This window comes from Diadema antillarum, unplaced genomic scaffold (genome assembly GCF_040938485.1).
Source record: "Diadema antillarum isolate AM-2024a unplaced genomic scaffold, OU_Dant_1.0 seq00000876_RagTag, whole genome shotgun sequence".
Taxonomy (NCBI): Eukaryota; Metazoa; Echinodermata; class Echinoidea; order Diadematoida; family Diadematidae; genus Diadema; species Diadema antillarum.
In genome coordinates, this window is record NW_027271740.1 from 1,572,680 (window position 1) to 1,595,889 (window position 23,210).

General features: G+C 36.0%; 1 protein-coding gene across 1 annotated transcript in view; it reads left to right on the top strand.

Moving 5' to 3' along the window:
* The window catches only part of LOC139740743 (double zinc ribbon and ankyrin repeat-containing protein 1-like), a 76,573-nt gene extending 55,343 nt beyond the window's left edge, over positions 1-21,230 (top strand). The window contains exons 17-18 of the mRNA XM_071651311.1: positions 20,342-20,469; positions 20,966-21,230. Of these exons, the coding sequence (XP_071507412.1) occupies positions 20,342-20,469; positions 20,966-21,221 (384 nt within the window). The 3' untranslated portion in view covers positions 21,222-21,230. The remainder of the gene's footprint in view (positions 1-20,341; positions 20,470-20,965) is intronic.
* Positions 21,231-23,210: the final 1,980 nt, after the last annotated feature.

The following is a 23,210-nucleotide window of genomic DNA, read 5'->3' on the forward strand; positions in this document are numbered from 1 at the left end:
TGCATAGATTCAGTTTTAGTACTTCACTTTTTGCTATTATGTATGCTATTGTGGTTGTTGCTTTACCATAAATATGGTATTGGATTGTGCTATTGAGTTTCCAAAAATTTGCATAAATTACATTTCTATTTTTTGTTTTAAATCTCACTGAACGGAAGTCTGTGACATCACAAAAGACACTAATGATTGTGGCTAAGTTGCCCATAGGATACCATGTTGAACAACTTATTTTGTTGTGCTTGTAAGCTCCTCACATTGTTAAGCTGACTGATTTTTCATTTTCTTTTCCATGTGATTTTGATACTTTTTTATGTGATTTTGCTGTAGTTTTTTTTTCTTCTATTGCTCTGTTCAGCATTTTTATGCCTCCGCCACGAAGTGGTGCCGGAGGCATTATGTTTTCGGGTTGTCCGTCTGTCCTTCCGTCCGTCCGTCCGTCCATCCGTCCGTCCTTCCGTCCGTCCTTCCGTCCGTCCGTCCGTAATTAATTTTGTGGCAAGCGTAACTAAAAAACCTTTTGAGGTATCCTAATGAAACGTGGCATGTATGTGTATTAGGGGGTGAAGTTGTGCTTATCAAGTTTTGGGTGCACATGCTCAAGGTCAAAGGTCAAAAGGTCAAGGTCAAATACGTAAAATTTCACTATTTCCCATATCTATGCATTGCCTGAAGATATTTTCTTGAAACTTAGTGTATGCATGTATTGCCCAATTAAGATTCTCTGGTGAAAGTTTGGGGTCATGAGGTCAAAGTTCAAAGGTCAAAAGGTCAAGTAGAAATATTAAAATTTTACTTTTTTCTCTGTACCTTGGAAATTGTTCAAAGTATCTTCAGGGAACATAACATGTACTGACTGGCAGTGATTATTTAGAGAATTTAGGGTTAATGGGGTCAAAGGTCAGGGGTCAAAGGTCAAGTTCAACACTTCAAAATTTTACTATTTCTCTCATATTTATGCAATGCCAGCAGGATTATTTTTTTTTTTACTCTTGGTGTATGCATGTATAACCCAATAGAGTTGAATCTGTTGAGAATGTGCTGAACTAACTGTTTCTTCCTTATCCAGGAAATGGTTCAAGTTATTTTGAAACTTACTACATATTTTTGCATGTTCTGCCTGACAGTGATTATCTTAATATGATTTCTAGGGTCAAAGGCCAGATGAAAATGGCAACAATTTACTATTCAATACAGAAATTACACTTCTTCTCCATACCTTGAAAATTACTCCGTGCATAAACTTATGAGTGGATCAAAGTCAAGTTAAAGTTCTTAAATCTCCAAATACATGCTCTCCTATCCATCAATTAAACCTAGGTCAAGGAAGGTGAACATTCAACACATTTGTGACAAAATTGTAATTTTGATATTTTGCCAATTTTGTGAAAATGTAATCACACTTTGTCCATATGTACTATAGACCTATTAAGAGAACCATGCATTATGGCGGAGGCATACCAGTCGCCATTTAGTACGGTAGTGACATTTCTAGTTCTTTTTGTGTTCAATCTGTTTTTTCTTGTGCAATATGTAGGATGTATTTTACACTATTCTGTAATGTTTTGCATTGACTTAAAGTTTGTGCATCCTTTTGCAACCCTGAAAATGGGATTCCTTTCAAAAGCTTGTATATGTATTATGGTAGACATGGCTTGATATAAGAAGTGGTCCGGGGGCCCCAGGGTCACTAAAAATTTATGTTGGGCCACCAATTTTTAAAAAGGCTATCTTTTGATGGCCTGATTAGTCAGCTAAAATTCCAAATGAATTTTTAGATCTCCTCCTATTTCAGGCCACCGAAATTTCAAATTCAGAGATTTTAGTGGCCCAAACTGATCACCAGAGAACAAAGTTTGTGTCAAGCCCCGTTAGAGTTAGTAGTCAAAGCGCTAATTCCTGTAAGGGGCTTAAATATGGAGTTCGTTCAACCTTCCCCGCAGAAAAGGTTTAACCGCATGGGGTGGTCGGTTGGACCCTGTTGAACACCCCTAGGTAGTATGTGGTTCCAAATTATGGTATCAATAAAATTTTACAGGCTACTTTAGTTGTGACAAGACCTTGTTGGTCGTAAAAGAGTCTGCGCATGCCAAGACTACTACACGCGTCACTAGTGATCCCCGAGGTCTCTCTAAAATGAGTGAAAATGAAAATTTTCACTCAAAATTCACTCCAATTTTACTCTAAATTCACTCTTTTCTGTTATTCACCCCTTGAAGAGTGAACATTTTCACTCGATTTTTTGGAGAGTAGAATATCACTGATTTTACTCTGTATTCATGGTAAAGATGTTAATTTCTACATGGGTTTTATAAACATTTTTAAATTTCTTTTTTAACTTTTTAAAGAAATATTGTGCATACTGAAAAATGTCTCCATAAAAACATAAGACTGTTTAAACATCGTTCAGAATATATAAAAGTAAGTAAATAGACGGCAAAATAGACAAAATTGCATCAAAATCGAAATAATACACTTTGGCACATTACACTATGTCGACTTTGATGGCCACCATCTTGAATTTTTTGAGTGGTTGATATAAATTTTGTCTTAAACTATCTATAGCAAGGTTGGTGCCAAGTTTCAAGCTTCTATCTTTGTTTGAAAAATATTTTTTGCTTCACCTTCGCTGCTTCAGAACAATCTACTTTAAAATAATAGCGACCAACGTTACCTACCACTTGGCATCAAAAGTTAGTTTGCAGGCACAAACCCTTGTTTGTCAAAGAAAAAGTCCAACGGTCATTCTCTGATTAAAAGCAAAGCATATTCTTGGATGATATTGGTAAGTATTGCATTGTTTTTATTAAACTCTGAGGTGTATATACTGTATAAGCTGTTATTTTCGCAAGGCTTTCATTTTTGCAAATTTCGCGAATCACTGTTGGATTGTGAATTTAACAACACACAAAAATGTCTTTATGCGTGTGGATGATAGTGCATTTCTGTTAACATCTGCATCAATTTCGCAAAAACAACATCTCGCGAAAATGTGTATGACCTCATTTGGGGAAATATCTGTTTATACACAAAACTAACAGTGTATTCAGTACCATCTAGATTTCATACATGGTATCGGGAGAGATTATTCTTCAAACATGAAAAATTTTGTGATGTTTGAAAAAGGGATAGATGACCTTTAAATCACAATTTTCATTTTGGTGAATATTTTCACAAAGTAACATCCTAAATGATAGCATTGATACCACCCAACTTATTTTGTTCTTCATCAGCCACTGTATGCTGGAGATGGTTGTTGGTAAATGGTTGAAAATTGGTGCTCTTTGAAGGCTGGGTCCAAAGTGAAGGTGTCCATCTGATTCCATTCATTAAAGTCCCTCTTAACTTGGGGTTTCTCAGTCAGTTATCTCAATGTTGAGAAGGTCAGAATATAATAACTGAAGTTGTGACTGCCTTGTTATAGTTGTATTGATGACATAATGTTGCAATCCTCAGGTGAGTGTTTGATTTTATGTTTAAAAAAAATACAGATGACACTGTTCAAACTATTCAGGACCTTGAAAATGTGTAGTCATTTGTGTGTTTGTGGACAAAGTGATTGTCTGAATTAGGCAGAAATGATGACAAATTAGAGCAAGTGAAAAACCTTTCATGTAGTTTTCTTTGGCAAGGTAACCCACATCCGTACGAGTTCAGAAGTTACATAGGTACAAGCTTGAAGTACTGTCTCTGTCTGACACATGTGCAAGTCATCAAGCAGGGGTCAAGTGGGAGGTCATAGGTCAAGGTAGATATTTCCTGATAGAGGCTTATATAATGAAAAATATCCTGAGAGATAATGGTAGGGTATTGTGGGAGATTGAAGTGAGTCAGAGTGCAGAGGGAACTGTTATATCTTCTGTTTCAACAAAACTTGATACCTACAGTATACAAAAGGGATTAAAAACAGCTGATCTGTGTGATAACTTTCTCAGTAAGTCTATGAACTTGTATGTTCTACCTTTAAAAATATAAGCTACTGTAACTTCATAATGTGAACATAATCATGCATGTTGGAGTGTGGTTAATACCAAAATTTGTTTCTGAGCTGTCCACCAGGTCAAAGAGAGTGATGTGTGATCACATTGTATTGGACAATTCCATGGTAACTGAGGTCACAAGGCAGAATTTTCGTGAAATTGTTAACATTGTAGTTTTGTGAATGAAATACTTTGAGCTTGGAATTCATGTAGATGTATGAATTAATGAGAGTGAAGAATAGGCCAAATTTTTGTACACAAACTGCATTTCTTATTACACATGAAGTGAAAATGTGTCTATTAATTGACATTATGAATGCAAAAAGGACATGGAAAATCATGGTGTAGATTCAAGTTGAAATATCTCATGTCCCTGACTTGTACTGTTCATGTTTCATTTGACGATTTACCTCTTAGGTTCTTAGGAAAAGTTGTGTAAAATAATAAACAGTTTAGATATATGACTGTCCTTAGAGAGCTGTGACAACTTTCCTGAAGACATGATGGTAACTGATGTTACATAACTGACATTATGCTTACATTTGCCATAGGATTTACACAATTGATTGAGAATAGGTTCGTAATATTTTATAATTCGGACTTTTTCAGAATGATTTGTCAGCTTACCTGAGCTGAAGGCTCAAGTGAGCTATTGCAATCACTCTTCATCCAGTGTGCATCATGTGTGTAAACTTTTATATTTTCATCTTGTTCTTGAAAGCCCCATGACTGATTTTCACCAAACTTGGCAGGTATTGTGCCTAGGGGTGTAGGATCCCATTTTTTTCAAATGGGCACCATTACCCATCTTGGGGCCCCCAGGGGGCCCACCCCCCCCCCCCCCCCCAAAAAAAGGAATCTTTAAAAATCTTCTTCTCCAGAACCAAAAGAGATAGGTCTAAGTTATTACTTTGAGTTAGTGCATTGATGAGTGTTTTTTTTTTCAAGTTGTATGTTTATGTAAATTGATATTGTACTCTTAGCATACACTGAAAATATGACAGATATGGTTGTTAACATGCAATTTGTTTGTGGTAATGGTTGCAATTTGTTTCTAATGTGCTATGGCAGTTGGTTACTCTGATTTCAATTTGATATTTAAGAGCTTTGTCAAAATTTGAAATGAAAGCAAAGTCAACAAATTTTGAGGCAGTTGCTATGTTTATAGATACATGTGTTAGCTGAAAAGTTCTGCTGCAGTGCAAAGTAATACCGTTGCTCGCAGGTCCTGAGTTAGTTCTTGTGCCTTTATTTGATTTAAAAAATGAGTGAAAAGGTAGCACATGGCACATACTGTTGAAGCTTTACATGTCTTCAGTGGTTGGCTGTTTGTCACTCTTATTACTCTGAAATAAAATTCCACTAATGTCTACAGCTATTATCATCTCTGTTTCTTGTATCTCCCTCTTACCATCCCTTTCTGAATCTGTATATTCCCTTCTGTCATGCTGTTTATCTTTTGTTACACTGCAAATCGCACACCATTGTATTTGGGAGGTAGTTTATGACCCATATTTCTAAACTGACAGATAGCGGAATGCTTTGAAGTCTTTGACAGCATTGTGTAAGTTTGGGCTGGTGATAACTTGTCAATTTGACAGAGAGTGACCTGTTCCCAGCCACAATAGATGCTCTTTCATTTTCTGCTTATCTCTTGATCACCCTATCAATAGCCCCACCAATGACCATTCAACTCCCCAGAAAAAAAAAAAAAAGTTATTCGCTTGGAGTTGGTAAATAATTTGATAAATGCACATTAAAGCTGCAAAGTTTATTGTCAAGGAACCAAGAGTTGATCAGTATTCTCTGACTGATTTTCATATGCTTTTGCCTTTTTGAATAACTCTGGAATGACTTTGATATCACAAAGAATCATAGTGCATTCATAACAGACATGTGATCAAAGCTTTTGACCTATAGATTTATACCCTAGTTAATTCTCTGATGTATTACTCTTGCAATTATAGCTATGTCGGCCATTGGTATGTGACCAGCTACAACAATAGGATCCACAAGTCGAGCGAGGTCGATTTTCTGAAAATGACATGACATTATACTCTTACTCTTCCGCTTAATTTCATATTAAACACAACTCAAAAAAGCACTCAGTTGCGGAGATATTGATGATTTTATTAGACCATGCCGAGTGGTCTATGAACTTAGCATTTCGAGAAAACCACCTTCAAAGTTTTCTTTCTGATGCAACTGTGAGGTAAGACAGTTTTCACCTGACGACATCAGAAGGTCTGCTCATGGGCAAGTCCAAGATAACACGTGCGTTACGTATGGGACATTCAGAGACTTTTATGACCTGAAAAATAGTGTTAATGGCCTTTGATCATATTGAACTTTATCATGGTGATTGATATTTAGGAGAAGTATAATCATGTAAAAAATTGAGAAAAATGACCTTGACAGTTATATTCTAGAAGAGAAAATATGTGCTGTTACGTATGGGACCAGAAAAATTTGTTTTTATGCCTCCGCAACGAAGTGGCCGGAGGCATTATGTTTTCGGGTCGTCCGTCCGTCCGTCCGTCTGTCCGTACGTCCGTACGTCCGTACGTCCGTCCGTCCCGTTTTGTTTTTGTCGATATCTCAAGAACCGTGTGGTGGTTTTACATCAAACTTGGTATGAGGGTATATCCTTGGGGGATAATACTTTGTGTGGATTTTAGGGTCACAGGGTCAAAGGTCAAAGGTCACAGGTTATTTTGTGAAAAAAATTGAAATTTTATGTTTTTCTCCATATCTCGCAAATGGTTCAAGGTATCTTCATGGAACTTAGTATATATGCTTGTATCGATGGGCGGTGATTATCTAGGGAAGTTGGGGGTCATGGGTCAAAGGTCAGGGGGTCAAAGGTCAAGGTCAACTCCTCAAAATATCACTACTTTCCTTAAAATGCAATGTGCCGGAAGGTTTTTTTTTTAAAACTTGATGTATGGCATGTATTACCCAATATATATTTTTGGGGAAGGTTCTTGCCAAAAGGTCAAAGGTCAAAAGGTAAAAGGTCAAGTGAAAGTGCTAAATTGCACTTTTTCCTCCATATCTCGAAAGTAACTCAAGGTATCATCATGAAACTTACATGTTTATGCATGTTCAACCTAACAGTGATTCTCTTTGGAACTGTGAGGTCAAAGGTCAAAGGCCAGGTTTAGATAATGCTATTTTCCCATTTGATACTGAAATTATACTTTTTCTCAATACCTTGAAAATTACTCAATGCATAAAACTTATAACAGGGTCAAAAGTCAAGTAAAAATCATCAGTTCCCCAAATACCTGCACTCTGACATTTTAATCATTCATCCAATTGAACCTAGTTCTAGGAAAGTGAACATTCAGCACATTTGTGTCAAACCTGTCATTTTAATATTTTGCCAATTGTGTGAAACTGTCATCACACATTGTCAAGACATTGAACTATAAACCTATCAGGAGAACCATGCATTATGACGGAGGCATATCAGTAGCCGTAGCGATATATCTAGTTTTGAACATTTTTTTCAACCTCAAAACTCTCTGAAAGTATTTCATTCTACAACTTGTAACTCATTGTGATGAAAGTCACAACACTCAAGATTTATCACAGGTAAGTTTCATGTCATTAGGCAAAAAGCTCTAATTACAGGTTTTAATTAAAGACAGACATGACGTGTTACGTATGGGACAGTTACGTATGGAACACTTCGACCCCCATTCATTTAGTGTGTGGAGAACCATGTTTATGGGTATTTTGCATAATTATTGAAGTAAAATCAGTTGAAACTACTCAAATACTGATCCAGATTGTCAAGAAACAATATTCTTCAAATATTCACCATCATAGTCATATTCAATCATATTTTTATATTTTTATGACCAACCTGAGAATGCATGCCCTTTGTCCCCCATTCGTTTAGTGTGTGGAGAACCATGTTTACTGTATGGGTATTTTGCAAAATAATTCTGCAAAATACCCATAAACAAATTTTTGCATAATTATTGAGGTGGAATCAGTTGAAATTACTCAAATACTGATCCAGATTGTCAGGGAACAATATCCCCCAAATATTTACCATTATAATCATATTCTATATTTTTATGACCAACCTGAGTATAATGCCCTATTTTTATCAGGATAGTTACGACTGAAAAATTGAATAGTTTAAAGTGTTTACTTCTATTGATGAAGGGCAATTTGCCATTTAGTTTCAATAAAAACAACTTGACACAAGAAATATCAATTTTAATAGATGAGCAATACCTGCTGCGTGGAATTCCAGTAATCGAGTAGATGTATGATGTATGTCTAGCAATCAGGTCATTGATTTGAGTCACACCAGTATGTATACCCATGAATTTTGTTGTGGCTACTATTGAAAACTGAATAAGGACAATTTGTGTATCACTTGCAATAAAAAAGAAAATCATATTACTTTTTTTTTTTGATATCACAACCATTTCAAATTGGATCTCCATCAAATTAACTTTGAATTCCTCTAGTCTTAGAATTACATGCTCTTTAGTAATTCATATTGGTTTCCAGTCATCTCATAAAATTTTGAAAACTGAATCCCCATTTCTACAAAAACTATACCATCCCTTTAACGCTGATTTTCATTGTGTATTTTGCCATCTTCCCCTTCCCCTTTCTGGAAATTGTTCAGTCAAATACATGTATTGTTTCAAGTGTCTATAACTCAAAAAGTACATGTAGCTACAAAGTTGGGATGCTGTCTTCAGGATGATTGACCATTTGTGTACTGAGAGACCTTCCCAGTTAGCTACTTGCATTCACATGCAATATATATGAGGATGTCCCATACGTAACACATTTGTCCCATACGTAACATTATTTCAATGCCTAATAAAAAATATTTCTTTTACTGTTTTTTCTCTTTTCTATGGTATATAATTTCTCTAAACAGTAAATTAGAACTTTCCAAAAGGGCATTCAAATAACCTTAGCAATTTCACAAAAAACCTAAAAAAATGACCTCATTTTGTTACGTATGGGACATCTCATGATAGGACACAAGCTAATTTGCATAATCATTTGCATAATCCCTAAATTTTCATACCGAGTTAAACTATTTGATGAACTTCTTATGTCCACGTATTAATCAAATATCATTTGCTTTCCTTTGAATAAATATGAATTTTTATAAATGTCCCATACGTAACGCTGTGTTTTACATTTATGCAAATGAAGCCCTTGAAATTTGCATAAATTTACATGATATCATTTTTTTCCTCCATGGAAATCAAAACTTCAACTCATAAGCTTCAAAATGATACCACATATGTCAAAATTGAGCAAAGATGAAAATTTGCCTTCTGAGAGGACCTTATCTTGGACTTGCCCTCATAGCAACCTCTGCAATGTTCATTGAAGCTCAGTGCCAGTGGTCTACGCATGACCAATCAGTAATCAGATTGCCAAGCACTGACCAATGAGATCACTCCTTTGTTGCTAGGGGCGGAGTCTATCTGTGGTGCTAAATCCAAATCTTCGGACACGTCCCGGGATACGTTTCTGTTCCCTTTAAAGTTGAAAATCATGGCCCAGAAAAACACAAATTTCTTGCACTTTCTAGATCATTTAGCTTCGAAATTTCGGCAGATGATAGACAAAACATTACACTACAGCATTATGCAAAAAACAGAAATTTGATGGTTTCGACCAATTTTGATGATCTGACTTCAAACGCGATTTTCTCGGCTCAGCCGTCAGCAACTTTCGGATCGCGATCCTTTTCTCGTGGCAGGTCACATCATATATGGACCATTTGTGCAGTCGTGCGAAGATTTCACAGTAGTTGAGCACAAACTGTATCATTGAGGTCATATCATTATTATCAATGCAATCATCTGAATAACAATTCCTTTTATTCTCCCAGCAAACATAGGCACTTTTATACTTCTTGGTTGTGATGCCATTTTGTCTTATTGTCTGACCTTGTGTGATGTAATCTTTAAATTAGTTATACTGTGTGATATCATTCACTATGTACAGCTCATTAAAACATTTTCTAAGTTTGTCACACTATAAATACTATACATACTGGGATGAAACTGGAAAGAGCGTTTTTGCCATGCCCAAAAAGTGACATTTTTGCTCATCTGTATAATGCTGCAGGTACTAAAATACGGAAGTGGTAAGTAGATACTGTACATGTACATGTACACAGTAGCTCAATGGTAGTAGAAGAAAGTGTCTATTCTGTAATTCAGAATCTGGTGATGGCTCATGTTAAAGTAATGATATATCTTGCAAGTATATGACATCAATGATGTCATGTCTTCAGCACATAAGTCATACAATGTACATGATTTTGCTGTTCTGGGGTAAATAGTCCATGGGCCAGGCCAGATATTGGTACCACCTGAGGTGGCAAAACCTTTTTGGTGTCATTTTGTTTGTCGGGCATAGATATGCTTGTCAAGTTATGATAGCATAATTTCCAAATGATTAGCTTAGTCATAATAAATGAATTTTTAACCAATTTGGTCTCGTTGTTATATCCCTATACTTCTGAATTGAAACTAACCGCTATACAAAGAAGAGCACTGTTTTCTGTATGTTCCATAGAGCTGTAAAATGCAGCTCTATGGTATGTTCACAGGTGTTCTGTTGTAAACGCGGTGCGCTTAGTCTTTATTCAAGGCAGCAAAGGGAATATCCAAAGGGTATGATGTCCACAGTGCTTAGTCTTTATTCTAGACGGCGAAGGGAATATCCAAAGCTTATGATACAGTGTATATCCTTTTATCTAAAAACAACAACAACAACAAAAGCAATTCCTCGTGAATTTTACTGTATTTTTCAATTATTTATCATTTTCTGGCAAAAACGCTACGGTGAAAACGCTAACACCACGCCAATGTCGCTTTATTTTCATCCAACAATAAAAGATAACGCAAAAACAATGTACCGGTACACTACAATACATTATAATGAATAATGCTGTAAATAAACAGAGTGATATTTGTTTAAAACTGATGTATTTGTTTAGAGGGTAGTATAAAAACAGTATAGATAATCCCTTTTATGAGGAACTTTAGATATAACGGTACATTGGTCTAGATAAAGACTAAGCGCACCGCGTGACAGCTGTGGACATCATAACCCTTTGGATATTCCCTTCGCTGCCTTGAATAAAGACTAAGTGCATCACGTTTACAACAGAACACCTGTGGACATAACGGAAGACAGTGCTCTTCTTTGTATAGCGGTTAGTTTCGATTCAGAAGTATAGGGATATAAAAACAAGACCAAATTGGTTAAGAAATCATTTATTATGACTAAGCTACTCATTTGGAAATGCTATCATAGCTTGATAAGCATATCTATGCCCGACAAACAAACTGACTCCAAAAAGGTTTTGCCACCTCAGGTGGTACCAACAACCCATTTTTCAGGTCTTGGCCCATGGACTAAAACTGCTGTTTACTCTGTGCTGGCCATTTTCATGGAATGACTTACCAGACATTATAAAATGTATACCATTAGTCTTTTGTCCTTTTAAAGGAAGTATTTAACAGTTTCTCCTGAATCTGTAACTTTCTTTGATGCATGCATGAATGAGTTAAAGATATAATTTTGCCTAGTCACTTGTTTATTGTTTGTTATGTCATAAACTGTATTGTCCAGTGTATTCTGTATGTTTTATTGTACATAATTTTTGTTAATAGGTACTAGCAGGGATCAGCCTTTGAAAGGCCTGTTGATTCCTCCACTTTTGATATATTTATTGCATCTTGCATGATGCAAGTTGCAAATATTGTAATGTGTAATTTTCTTTGAACTAACTATGTGGAAATAAATGAATGGAATTGAAATAAATTAAACTACTGTCCACTATGTCTATACTGAAGGTCTGCTAGGCTTGTCAGCATTTAGCATCTAGAATAAATCCTGTATGCCTTGAATTTTTACTGCAACCTGAACCTGATCAAACATCTGTATTGGTAATGTACCTTTCGTTGCTGGGATGACAAGACCTTGTATCTGCAATTTTGGTGAAAATGACATTTTTTGATTAATTGTCAAATAATGGGTTAAGTGATATCTTGTCCAAATCCCAACTGTCTTACTCCCAAAATGAAGCCACCACGGCATGTCAAAGGAAAGGCTATCCCATTCGCCACAGTGCTTTGGCCGCCATGTTTTTTGGCTCTCCTGAACATTTGACATTTTGTAGATACGAGGTCTTGTCGCCCCAGCGATGCTTTGTAATCTTTAGAGACACCTCCCAAAAGTTGTTTTAAAACTCTTTCAGCTTATAAAACTTTACTTTGATAGTAATCAATGTTGTCATTTCAAGGCATAATGTATTTAACCTGATACTGATTGTGTAGATAAGGCCGCATGATGTACAAGATTTGTCAATAAGCAAGACATTATATTCTTAGAATGTGTTGTAGATCTACAGTGTACATATATGTTAACATGTAGGTCTTCAACCATACCTATACATTGGTCACAACTCGAGTCTTTGAATTGGTTTTCCTGTAGGTCTTAAAACAAGTTCCGACATCTGGAGGTCTTTGTACGATTCTCTTCATGGTTCTCTTTTATGAAAATCACAATATATGATATATGAGGCCAGAAAGAGAGATAGCATTACTGAGGTCTATCCCACATATGATACACATGTTAAAGGTCCTGTTTACCTTTGGGAACAGTGATTAAAAAATGTCAAGATATGACATTTAAAGGGAGGGTATAGTTTTGGTTGAGCCTTAACTTCAGGTTTTTATCATTTTTTGGTGAGGTAGTGAGGAACCTCTTATGAAATATGAAAGGGCATGTAGTTCCAAGAAGAATTTAATGTTTATTTGATGAAAATTGGTTTTTAAATGGCCGAGATATCCAAAAAATAGCGATCCTGATAAAGTGTGGGACCCACATTTTATTATGATCGCTTTGTTTTACTTTGTTTTTGGATGTTTCAGCTATTCCAAACCCGATTTTTATCAAATAAACATTGAATTCCTCGTAAAATGGTATGCTCTGTACTATTTCATATGTGTTTTCTTTGTATCTCGCAAAAAAGTTAAAGCCCAATTTTCATCTCCACCAATACTGTAGGTCTGTTGTACCACAAGACATCCTTTCATATAAAATTTTCGCGATAGAGCATAAAATATAAGGAGAGATGTGTATTTTTCTCAATAAACCGTAACTGTAGACGGTTTAGTCTGGAAACATTTTTATTATAACTATTGTTCACATTTTGTAGATTTAATGATTTACTTAACAGTGATTTTACCGATTCAGATTTTTACAGTAGTTTTTACAATGGTAAATTATTTGCCCTCAAGTGCTGGTGGTGTCTTTGATAAAGCTCAGTCTATGAGTGCCCAAAATACTGGTTGGATTTAATACCAAATCAAGTTTTCAGATATTAGCATCCTCACTATTATGCTCACAGTGACAGAAGTGTGTGGTACCGAAAGAATCGATGATTTCATATACGAGATTCTGCGTCATAAACCCACAAACATTTGCAGTTTACTTCTGTCATTTAGCTTCCATTTAGCCAATGGTGGTACAAGAATATAGTGCACATGGTGTAAAACTGATCATCTAAACAGTTGAGGATGTTTGAAAAAAAAATGGTAGATGTAAGTCCCTTGTCTTGTACTGTATTACCAAGAAGCAGGATGCTTTGATACATGCAATTAGATTTTTTTTTTTAAGCCTCCACCACGAAGTGTCGCTGGAGGCATTTTGTTTTCAGGTTGTCCAGCCTTTCCATCCGTCCTTCCGTCCGTCTGTAATTAATTCCGTTGACAGCATAACTTAAGAATCATTTGACGTATCCCAATGAAACTTGGCATGTGTATGTATGAGTGGATGAAGTTGTACCCATGAACTTTTGAAGGCACATGCTCAAGATCAGAGGTCAAAAGGTCAAGATCAAATGCTCAGATATTCACTATTTCCCCCATATGAAATGTCTGAAGGTATTTTCTTGAAACGTAGTATTAGTTACCAAATAAAGATTCTCCAGAAAGAGTCTTGGGTGATGAGGTCAAAGGTCAAAGTTAAGGAGAAAATGTTAAAATTTCACTTTTTTTCTCCAAGATGATATCTTGCAAATGGCTCAAGGGAGTTATACAACAAATGGCTCAGGGATCAGGAAACTGTCTTTCTCCATTTTTGACTAGCCCACCAGAGGTGAGGGGAGACTAAAGGGATTGCCTGTCCGTCTGTCGTCTGTCCGTCTGTCGTCTGTCCGTCCGTCGTCCGTCGGTAACGCTACAAAAACTTGAATAACTCTCTAGGGTTAGGGTACTGCGTTTTGATTATGGCTCAACACTGTTGATCTATTTCTGCTTGTGACCAAACTTGGATGGTAGATGTCCCTTGGGGAGTTCAAGATCACCATAAGGTCAAAGCTCACAGACAGGGGTCAACGAACTTTAAGGGCCCAATGTTAAGTTTTTACAGCATGTTTCGATTATGGCTCATAACTTTTGATCCCTATGTCCATTTGTGACCAAACTTGGATGGTACAAATGTAAATGTCCCTTGGGGAGTTGAAGTTCATCACAAGGTCAAAGGTCACAGACAGGGGTAAACAAACTTTTAGGGCCCAATATTAAGTTTTTACAGCATGTTTCGATTATGGCTCATAACTTTTGATCCCTATGTTCGTTTGTGACCAAACTTGGATGTTAGATGTCCCTTGGGGAGTTGAAGTTCATCACAAGGTCGAAGGTCACAGACAGGGGTCAACAAACTTTTAGGGTCCAATGATAAGTTTTTACGGCGTGTTTCGATTATGGCTCATAACTTGTGATCCATATGTCCGTTTGTAACCAAACTTGGCTGGTAAATGTCCCTTAGGGAGTTGAAGGTCACCAGAAGGTCAAAGGTCATAGGCGGGGTCAATGAACTTCCTGGAGTTAGGAAAACATTAATTTCTTCTACGCGAATGGGCGCGCATTGTTGTTTACCAGTATGCCTCCACCCACACAGTGCAGCATTTAGTATCATATTTTAGGAATCACTCTGAGGTTGGAACATCAGGTGGTCAGTCAGGTGGCTTGTCGGCCAGTTGGTAAAATAATCTTGTTGATCGAAAATTTGGCATGTGTGACCGCTATCATTATGCACCTTGTATCGAGTAGTCCATTGCCATGGTGATGGCAATAAAAAAATCATGCAAAATGTTATGGATCAAATTGCTCTCTCAGTTTTAAAGCAGCGCAGTTGAAATCCTGCACATGTGATTAATGTAATGTGTACATGTAGGTGTGCTCAACATCTTTTTGGTGAGCTGTTGCCATGGCAACAGCTCAGTTTTTACACAAGTCATACAAAATTTTGTGGATAGATCTGATCTCTCGGTTTTTGAGCGTTTGACTTGAAATTTGACACTGTATGTGACTGAGCCCTGTAGTATACAGATGAGCAAACTTCATCTTTTATCATTGTCCAAAAATATGTTGCCATGGTAACAGCATTTTTTTAAAATGAAAATCTTATCAATTGCCAGTGGATTTAGCCAACTCCTTAATTTTGTGAGCATTTGAATTGAGATTTGGCACACGTGACCAAAATGTATTTTAGAAGTGCAAAGCTTTTCTTTCGTCAATGTTGAATAATGTGTTGCCTGGTAATAGCATTTTTTTTTAGCATACAAAAAAAAGTGGATTTAGTGTACTCTTTCATTTTTTGAGCATCTGGCTTGAAAATTGGCACTTATATGACCACTATAGTAGTATATGTAGATGTGCCAACTTAATATTTAATGAATGTTGAGCAATGTGTTGCCAGGGTAACAGATTTTTTTTTTTAGTTCACTTGAGCTAGCCAAAGGTTCAAGTGAGCTATTGCCATCCCTCATCATCCGTCATTCGTTGTACTTCATCTTTCATATACAGTTAAACTCGCATAAGTCGATCTTCTCGGGACTGAGCAAAACACATCGACTTAGGCGAGTTTCGACTTGTGCGTAAGTCGAAAAAAATCGACTTACACTAAGTTACAGTTACACCACACGTACATATTATGTATAATGTACATGTATGTTGTCTACTCTGGAGCCGAGAGCTGGAGCGGTGTGCCCGATATTTGCCCTTCAGCAAGACACTTTATCCACATTGATGCAGGCCAGGACTCCACACTAGCTTTTATTTTGGTGGCCCCAAAAGGACTGATGTTTATTTTTTGGTGGCCCGAAAAAAAACAACAAACTAAACAAAACTAAATCGGTCCTACGTTCGGTCCGAAAGTTACCATTATTCATTTCTGATTGTAACAGCAATCATCCACCATTTACAAGTATTTTAACACCTTCCGGAGCTGAATGTTACCGTTAATCATTTTCAAATGTAAAAACAAGCAACCGACATTCTTTCTAGGATCTTACAGAGCTGAATATCATCCTTATTAATTTCCGAACGTGACAGCAAACATCCGCTTTTTATTTTATCATCTAACTGAGCCGATTGATACCGTTAATCATTTCCAAATGTAAAAGAAACAATTTGTTACTTATTTTAGCATCGTACGGAGCAGAATATTACCGTTATTCGATCTCCAAATTCAAAAGCAAACACCCGACATTCATTTTATGATCGTAAGGAGCCGAATGTTACTGCTGTCCACTTCCGAAAGTGAAATGAATCATCTGACAATTATTTCAGCATCTTAAGGAGCCGAATGTTATACTGTTTTTCATATTCGAACGTCAAGGCAGACATCCGACATTTACTTTACCATCAAATGCAGCTGAATGTTATTGTTATTCATTTCGAAATGTTAAATAGCAAATGTCTGATATTTATTTTAGCATCTTAATTATGGAGCAGAATGTTACTGCTATTCACTTCCGAATGTAAAAGCAATCATCTGACATTTATTTTGGCATCTTCCGGAGCTGAATGTTACATGCTATTTACTTTCGCACGTAAAAGCGAACATTCGGCATTTATTTCATCATCGTACGGAGTTGAATATGATTGTTATTCATTTCCGAACGTCAAAGGGATCATTCGACATATATCTTAGCATTTTCCGGAGCTGAATGTTATTGCTATTTACTTTCGAACGTAAAAGCGAACATCCGGCATTTATTTCATCATTGTACTGAGTTGAATACTATTGTTATTCATTTCCGAACGCTAAAGCAAACATTCAACATTTATTTTAGCATCTTCCGGAGCTGAATGTTATTGCTATTTAGTTTCGAACATAAAAGCAAACATCAGACATTTATTTTATTATCGGACGGAGTTGAATACTATTGTTATTCATTTCCGAACGTCAAAGCAAATATCAAACATTAACTTTACCATCCAACGCAGCTAAATGTTACTGTTATTCATTTCGAAATGTAAAAGCAAACATCCGACAGTTATTTAGCATCGTATGGAGAAGAATATTACTGCTATTCATTTCCGAACGTAAAAAAAATCATCTGACATTTATTTTAGCATCTTCTGGAGTCGAATGTCATAGCTATTTACTTTTGAAAGTAAAAGCAAACATCCGACATTTATCTCATCGTCGTACGAAGTTGATTATTATTGTTATTCATTTCCGAATGTCAAAGGGATAATTCAACATTTACTTTAGCATCTTCCGGAGCTGAATGTTATTGTTATTTACTTTCGAACATAAAAGCAAACATCAGACATTTATTTTATCATCGGACGGAGTTGAATACTATTGTTATTCATTTCCGAACGTCAAAGCAAATATCAAACATTAACTTTACCATCAAACGCAGCTAAATGTTACTGTTATTAATTTCGAAATTTAAAAGCAAACATCCGACAGTTATTTAGCATCGTATGGAGAAGAATATTACTGCTATTCATTTCCGAACGCAAAAACAATCATCTGACATTTATTTTAGCATCTTCTGGAGCCGAATGTCATAGCTATTTACTTTTGAAAGTAAAAGCAAACATCCGACATTTATCTCATCGTCGTACGAAGTTGATTATTATTATTATTCATTTCCGAACGTCAAAGGGATAATTTGACATTTACTTTAATAGCATCTTCTGGAGCTGAATGTTATTGTTATTTACTTTCGAATGTATAAGTAAACATCCGGCATTTATTTTATCATCGTACGAAGTTGATTATTATTGTTATTCATTTCCAAATGTCAAAGGGATAATTCAACATTTACTTTAGCATCTTCCAGAGCTGAATGTTATTGTTATTTACTTTCAAACGTAAAAGTAAACATCCGGCATTTATTTTATCATCGTATGGAGTTGAATATCATTGTTATTCATATCCGAACGTCAAAGCAAACATTCAACATTTATTTCAGCATCTTCCGGAGCCGTATTTTATCCTTATTCATTTCTGAACGCAAAATCAAATATCTGATAAAAATATGTTGCCATGGTAACAGCATTTTTTTTTTTGAATGAAAATCTTATTAATTGCCAGTGGATTTAGCCAACTCCTTAATTTTGTGAGCATTTGAATTGAGATTTGGCACATGTGACCAAAATGTATTTTAGAATTTAAAGCTTTTCTTTCGTCAATGTTGAATAATGTGTTGCCTGGTAATAGCATTTTTTTTAGCATACAAAAAAAAAAAGTGGATTTAGTGTACTCTTTCATTTTTTGAGCATCTGGCTTGAAAATTGGCACTTATATGACCACTATAGTAGTATATGTAGATGTGCCAACTTAATATTTAATGAATGTTGAGCACTGTGTTACCAGGGTAACAGAATTTTTTTTTAGTTCACTTGAGCTAGCCAAAGGTTCAAGTGAGCTATTGCCATCCCTCATCATCCGTCATTCGTCGTACTTCATCTTTCATATACATGTATGTTGTTAGACATCTGTTGTGCGCAAACTTCTTACATTCTCAGTTTCTTGATGACCCCATGACAGATTTTCACCAAACTTGGCATGTAGCATCCCTAGGAGGATAGAATCTCAATTTGTTCAAATGGGCACCATGCCCTCACTAGGGGCTCCCTGAACCTCCCCCCCCCCCCCATTGAGAAATCTTTAAAAAAAAGAAGAAGTGACAGAGCAAAGTTAATGCTATGAGTAAGTACATTGATGACTGTAGTTTCCAGTTTGTTTGTGGCAGATTCAGTGGTCACCTTCTTGAGGCCCTGTGGGGAGTCCAAATTGGGGCCTACATTTTACATTTTCATCTTCTTCTTGAAAATGCATCTATAGTCAAAATTTCACCAAACTTGGCAGGTATTATCGCTTGGGTGATATAGAACATACGTTTTGTACACACTGTATATTTGTCCAAATTGCACCATTCCCAACCTGGGGATCCTCTGGAGCAGTTATTTGATGAAAATCGCTTCATTGAAATGACTTAGATATCTAAAAGCAATGAAAAACAAAGAAATCCTAATAAAAGTTGTTGCCTGTCAATTTTATTAGAATTGCTTTTTTGGATATCTCAGCCATTTCAAGGCCAATTATCATCAAATAAACATTGAATCCTTCTTGAAATTACATGCTCTTTCACAGTTCATAAGAGGTCTCTCATAATCTCACCAAAATTTTTTTTATAAACCTGAATCCTCACCTCAACTAGTACTGTACAGTCCTTTTAAGCAGTAAGTAATAAGCTAGGCTAGTGCTGTGAATAAGTAAGATTGGTGATTGCAGGTTGCAGTTTGTTGGTGGCAGGTTGGGGGAAAAGGGGGGGGGGAGGAGGAGATGAAAATTAGGGCAATTTTTTACATTTATTCATCTTCTTCTTGAAAATGCATGGTCAAATTTTCACCTAACTTGGCAAGAATTATTGCATGGGTGATCTAATAAGCTATGCTAGTGCCATGGATAAGTTAGAATGGTGACTGTAGGTTGAAGTTTGTTGGTGGCAGATTTGGGGATGGGCATGGGGATTTAAATGTGAAGGACACATTACTTCGTCAATGTTGAACAATGCATTGGTTTTTTCTTCAAGTAAAAGCTTACAAAAATGTTGTGGATTGAGCTAACTCCCTCAAGTTGAGGTGATATATTAATCACATTCAGTGATATTTCTAGTTTTTGACTGGATATGACTTTCACCGTTTGAGGTATCTAGAAGCCAGTAATATGAAACTGATGAGTAACATGTACATTGCCATGCTAAAATTTAAGTAGTTTTCATGAATAAATGTAGGCTTATTGATGTTTTGTGATAGCTTTTTTTGAAAAACATTCATTGTTGAGTCATGAATCTTATTATTATGCTATACAACCCGATTTTTGAATATCCCATTTTAGACTTCTGGTTGGTTTAAGTGCCAATGTGCATGAACACTGATTAAAAGGCAATCTCAATTTTTAACCCATGGGAAATGGCAGCTGAGGACATTTTGTCTAAATTGTTTGGGTGTACATGTATTTGATTTTCTTTTCTTCAGGGAGCTGATCCAAACTGTGAAAATACTGATGGAATCCCAGCATTGACTGTAGCAGTTGTCAACAAACATTTCCAGTGTCTGCCTGCCCTCATCTCTAGTGGTGCAGATAGCCACAGAAAAGTTGGACAGTAAGTCATATTTCCAACCTGATCAAAGTACCCCTAGCATTTTCTCTTTCTTGCATTGATAGAAGATTTACCATATATGTATAGATTAACATAGCTTCATAACAAGTTGAATGCTTCATAATAATGAACATTGATGGATAGGTTTCTAAACCACTTTGAAAGAGGTGTAACAAGAGTCCATTGTCAGAATAATGAGTGATGGTTCAGGGCTGAAGTTTACTGTAAGGAAATCAAAACACATTTTCATGAGTAAGAGCATTCTCTGTTGTCTTGGTACAGATATATTAATATGGCAAAGCACGGCCAGTCAAGAGAAAATACAAAATTGAAGGCCAAAATCATTGCAGTTAGTAGGATTTTTCTTTCATCTATAAATCTATTGTCACAAAAGTCCAATGTATCAGGTACACGGTAGGTAAGGGACAGCATCTTGGAGGCCCAGTTAATGTTAATTATATCAATGACATTATTATTTCTTATTTGATCTCATTGACAGGAAGGGAAACACAGCTCTACATGAAGCTGTACAACTTGGCTATGATGGGAAGAGAGGGGTTGAGATCCTCCTCAGTAATGGCGCCAATCCAAAAGTAAAAAATAATAGAGATGAGACACCTGTAGCCATGGCAACTCGGCTGGGCAATGAGGGTATCATCAATGTGTTTGCTTCTACAGCTGGTCAGGGAATGCTGGAAAAGATCAAGAAACAGTCATTAGCACGTACAAAACCTATTGGTGAAGATGACTTCTAGGCTGCTTAACAAACAAGCTTATGGACAAATTTCAATCTTTGTATCGCATTAGCATTTGCATTGATTGTGAATTCAGGGTTAAAAAGTTGTACAAGTTCTATATCTGGAATGCCTAATGCTAGGAACATGAAAGGAATATTTTTCCTTGATTTTGTTGTATTTATTTATTTTTTATTGGGGGGGGGGGTGGAGTATTTAAAATGAGAGTGCAAAACATTTTTGTAAACTAGTTTCCCATTGCAAAGCGTCTTAAAATGTTTCTGTGAAGTGCGGTGACTTGGAGTATGTGTAGATCATATTTAAAATACCAAGAATTGCCTAAACAATGTTGACATATCTTTTGCTTAATGAAAAGCATGCCCCCAAATTTGATATTAGGAGACCCTCTGCAAAGATGCCAGTCATTAGACTAGGGTCAATGATATAAGCAGAAATTTTGATGTGAGAAGATGTGAAGAGACATGTCCATTTTTTAGGTTTTACTATCTGATGCTCAACTAAAGAATTGCTACAGCATGTAAAGTCCACCCAAAGGGGGGCCAGTGGTATTGTTATTTCTAATTTCTTCTGAATATTTCAGCAATGAATTAGTTTTACAAGTGTTCATGTACTATTCAACGTGTCCTAAAAAAAGACATCCAACCAAAAATGAAGCAAATAGAAAAACTGAAAGTGGATGGGTAAGTGGGTAAAGGTTAAAGCCTGTTGTGACTATTCATGATCACTGTGTAAAATCTGTTGACAATACAGTCATCATAGAATAATTGATTGTGGTCATCATGAAGTACACATACAAAAATGTATTTGTGAACCTGCATGGTTGATTAAATTCTTTGCCATAAACTGGTTGAAAAGAGGGCAATTGAAATTTTGGAAACATCTTCTAAGCGTGGTAAGTTCCTGAATTATGATTGACTTTGTTAGATTTTGGAACAAGTTTTATAAGAAGTGACGAGTTCACTTCAAATTTGCCAGGATAAAATGCTCTCAAGTTTATGTTTATGTTCCTCATTAATATTTCATTGTTGCCTATTGTATCCTATATTTACTATTTATGCAGAATTTTAGCATTACCCCTCTGAGTTTTCCCTTAACAGAATTTCTGTGAAGTAATATGTTGTCATGAATAATAAAGTGAATACAATAGTCAAGTGAAAGTGTGTGTAGATACAAAGATAAAATATTGGCTGCAGTGAGTGACATTGGATTACGCTGTACCAGGAAACACAAAAGCAAAGAATTATATAAACAAAGTCATGGTTGAAATGATATCAGACCTCCACACCAGGCTTTGTTTAAGATTCAAGCATGGTATCCTGCCTTTGCTACTTTGTTTGTTTTTCAGATGACGACTGACTCAGAAACATTTATTTGATTCCCCCTGACGAACTCAAGGATATTCTGTTCTTGTTGAATATCGCATCCAAAGTTAATTTGTTCATCTGAAGCAAGTAGCAATGAGTCCCTTTTCCATACATACATGGAATAAGCTCTGATAAAGTAGCATCTACATGTATGTGACATTATAAGATGAGAATTATCTTAATTTGCTAAATTGCTGTCAATCAAAGAGTAATATGTTGTTTCTCTTCCTCTAATATCAGAAGTGAATCAAAATCAAAGTTTACTGCCATTCAGTATATGTTGGTCACAACTTGTCAAGTATGAACCTTCTAGGATATATTCCTTTTTTTTTTGCCGTTTTGTATTTATTTATTCATCCATTCATTTCTTTTTCTTGTTGTTAGTCTGCTTCCGTCCTCTGAAAATTCTTGCAAAGCTTAAACATTTTTTGTTTGCCTTAAATCGCTCGCAAGGTGTGATTTTTCTTGTATATATTCAAATCATGACCATGCAGGTCCTAATTAGTCCTAATTAAAAAGAAAAAAAGAAATGTAGTTCAAACCAACTGACAGGTTGTAACCCAAGATAGCATACATTGTACCTTGCCTCCTTGCACATTCCTCAGGAGTCCTGTTATTTCAGAGA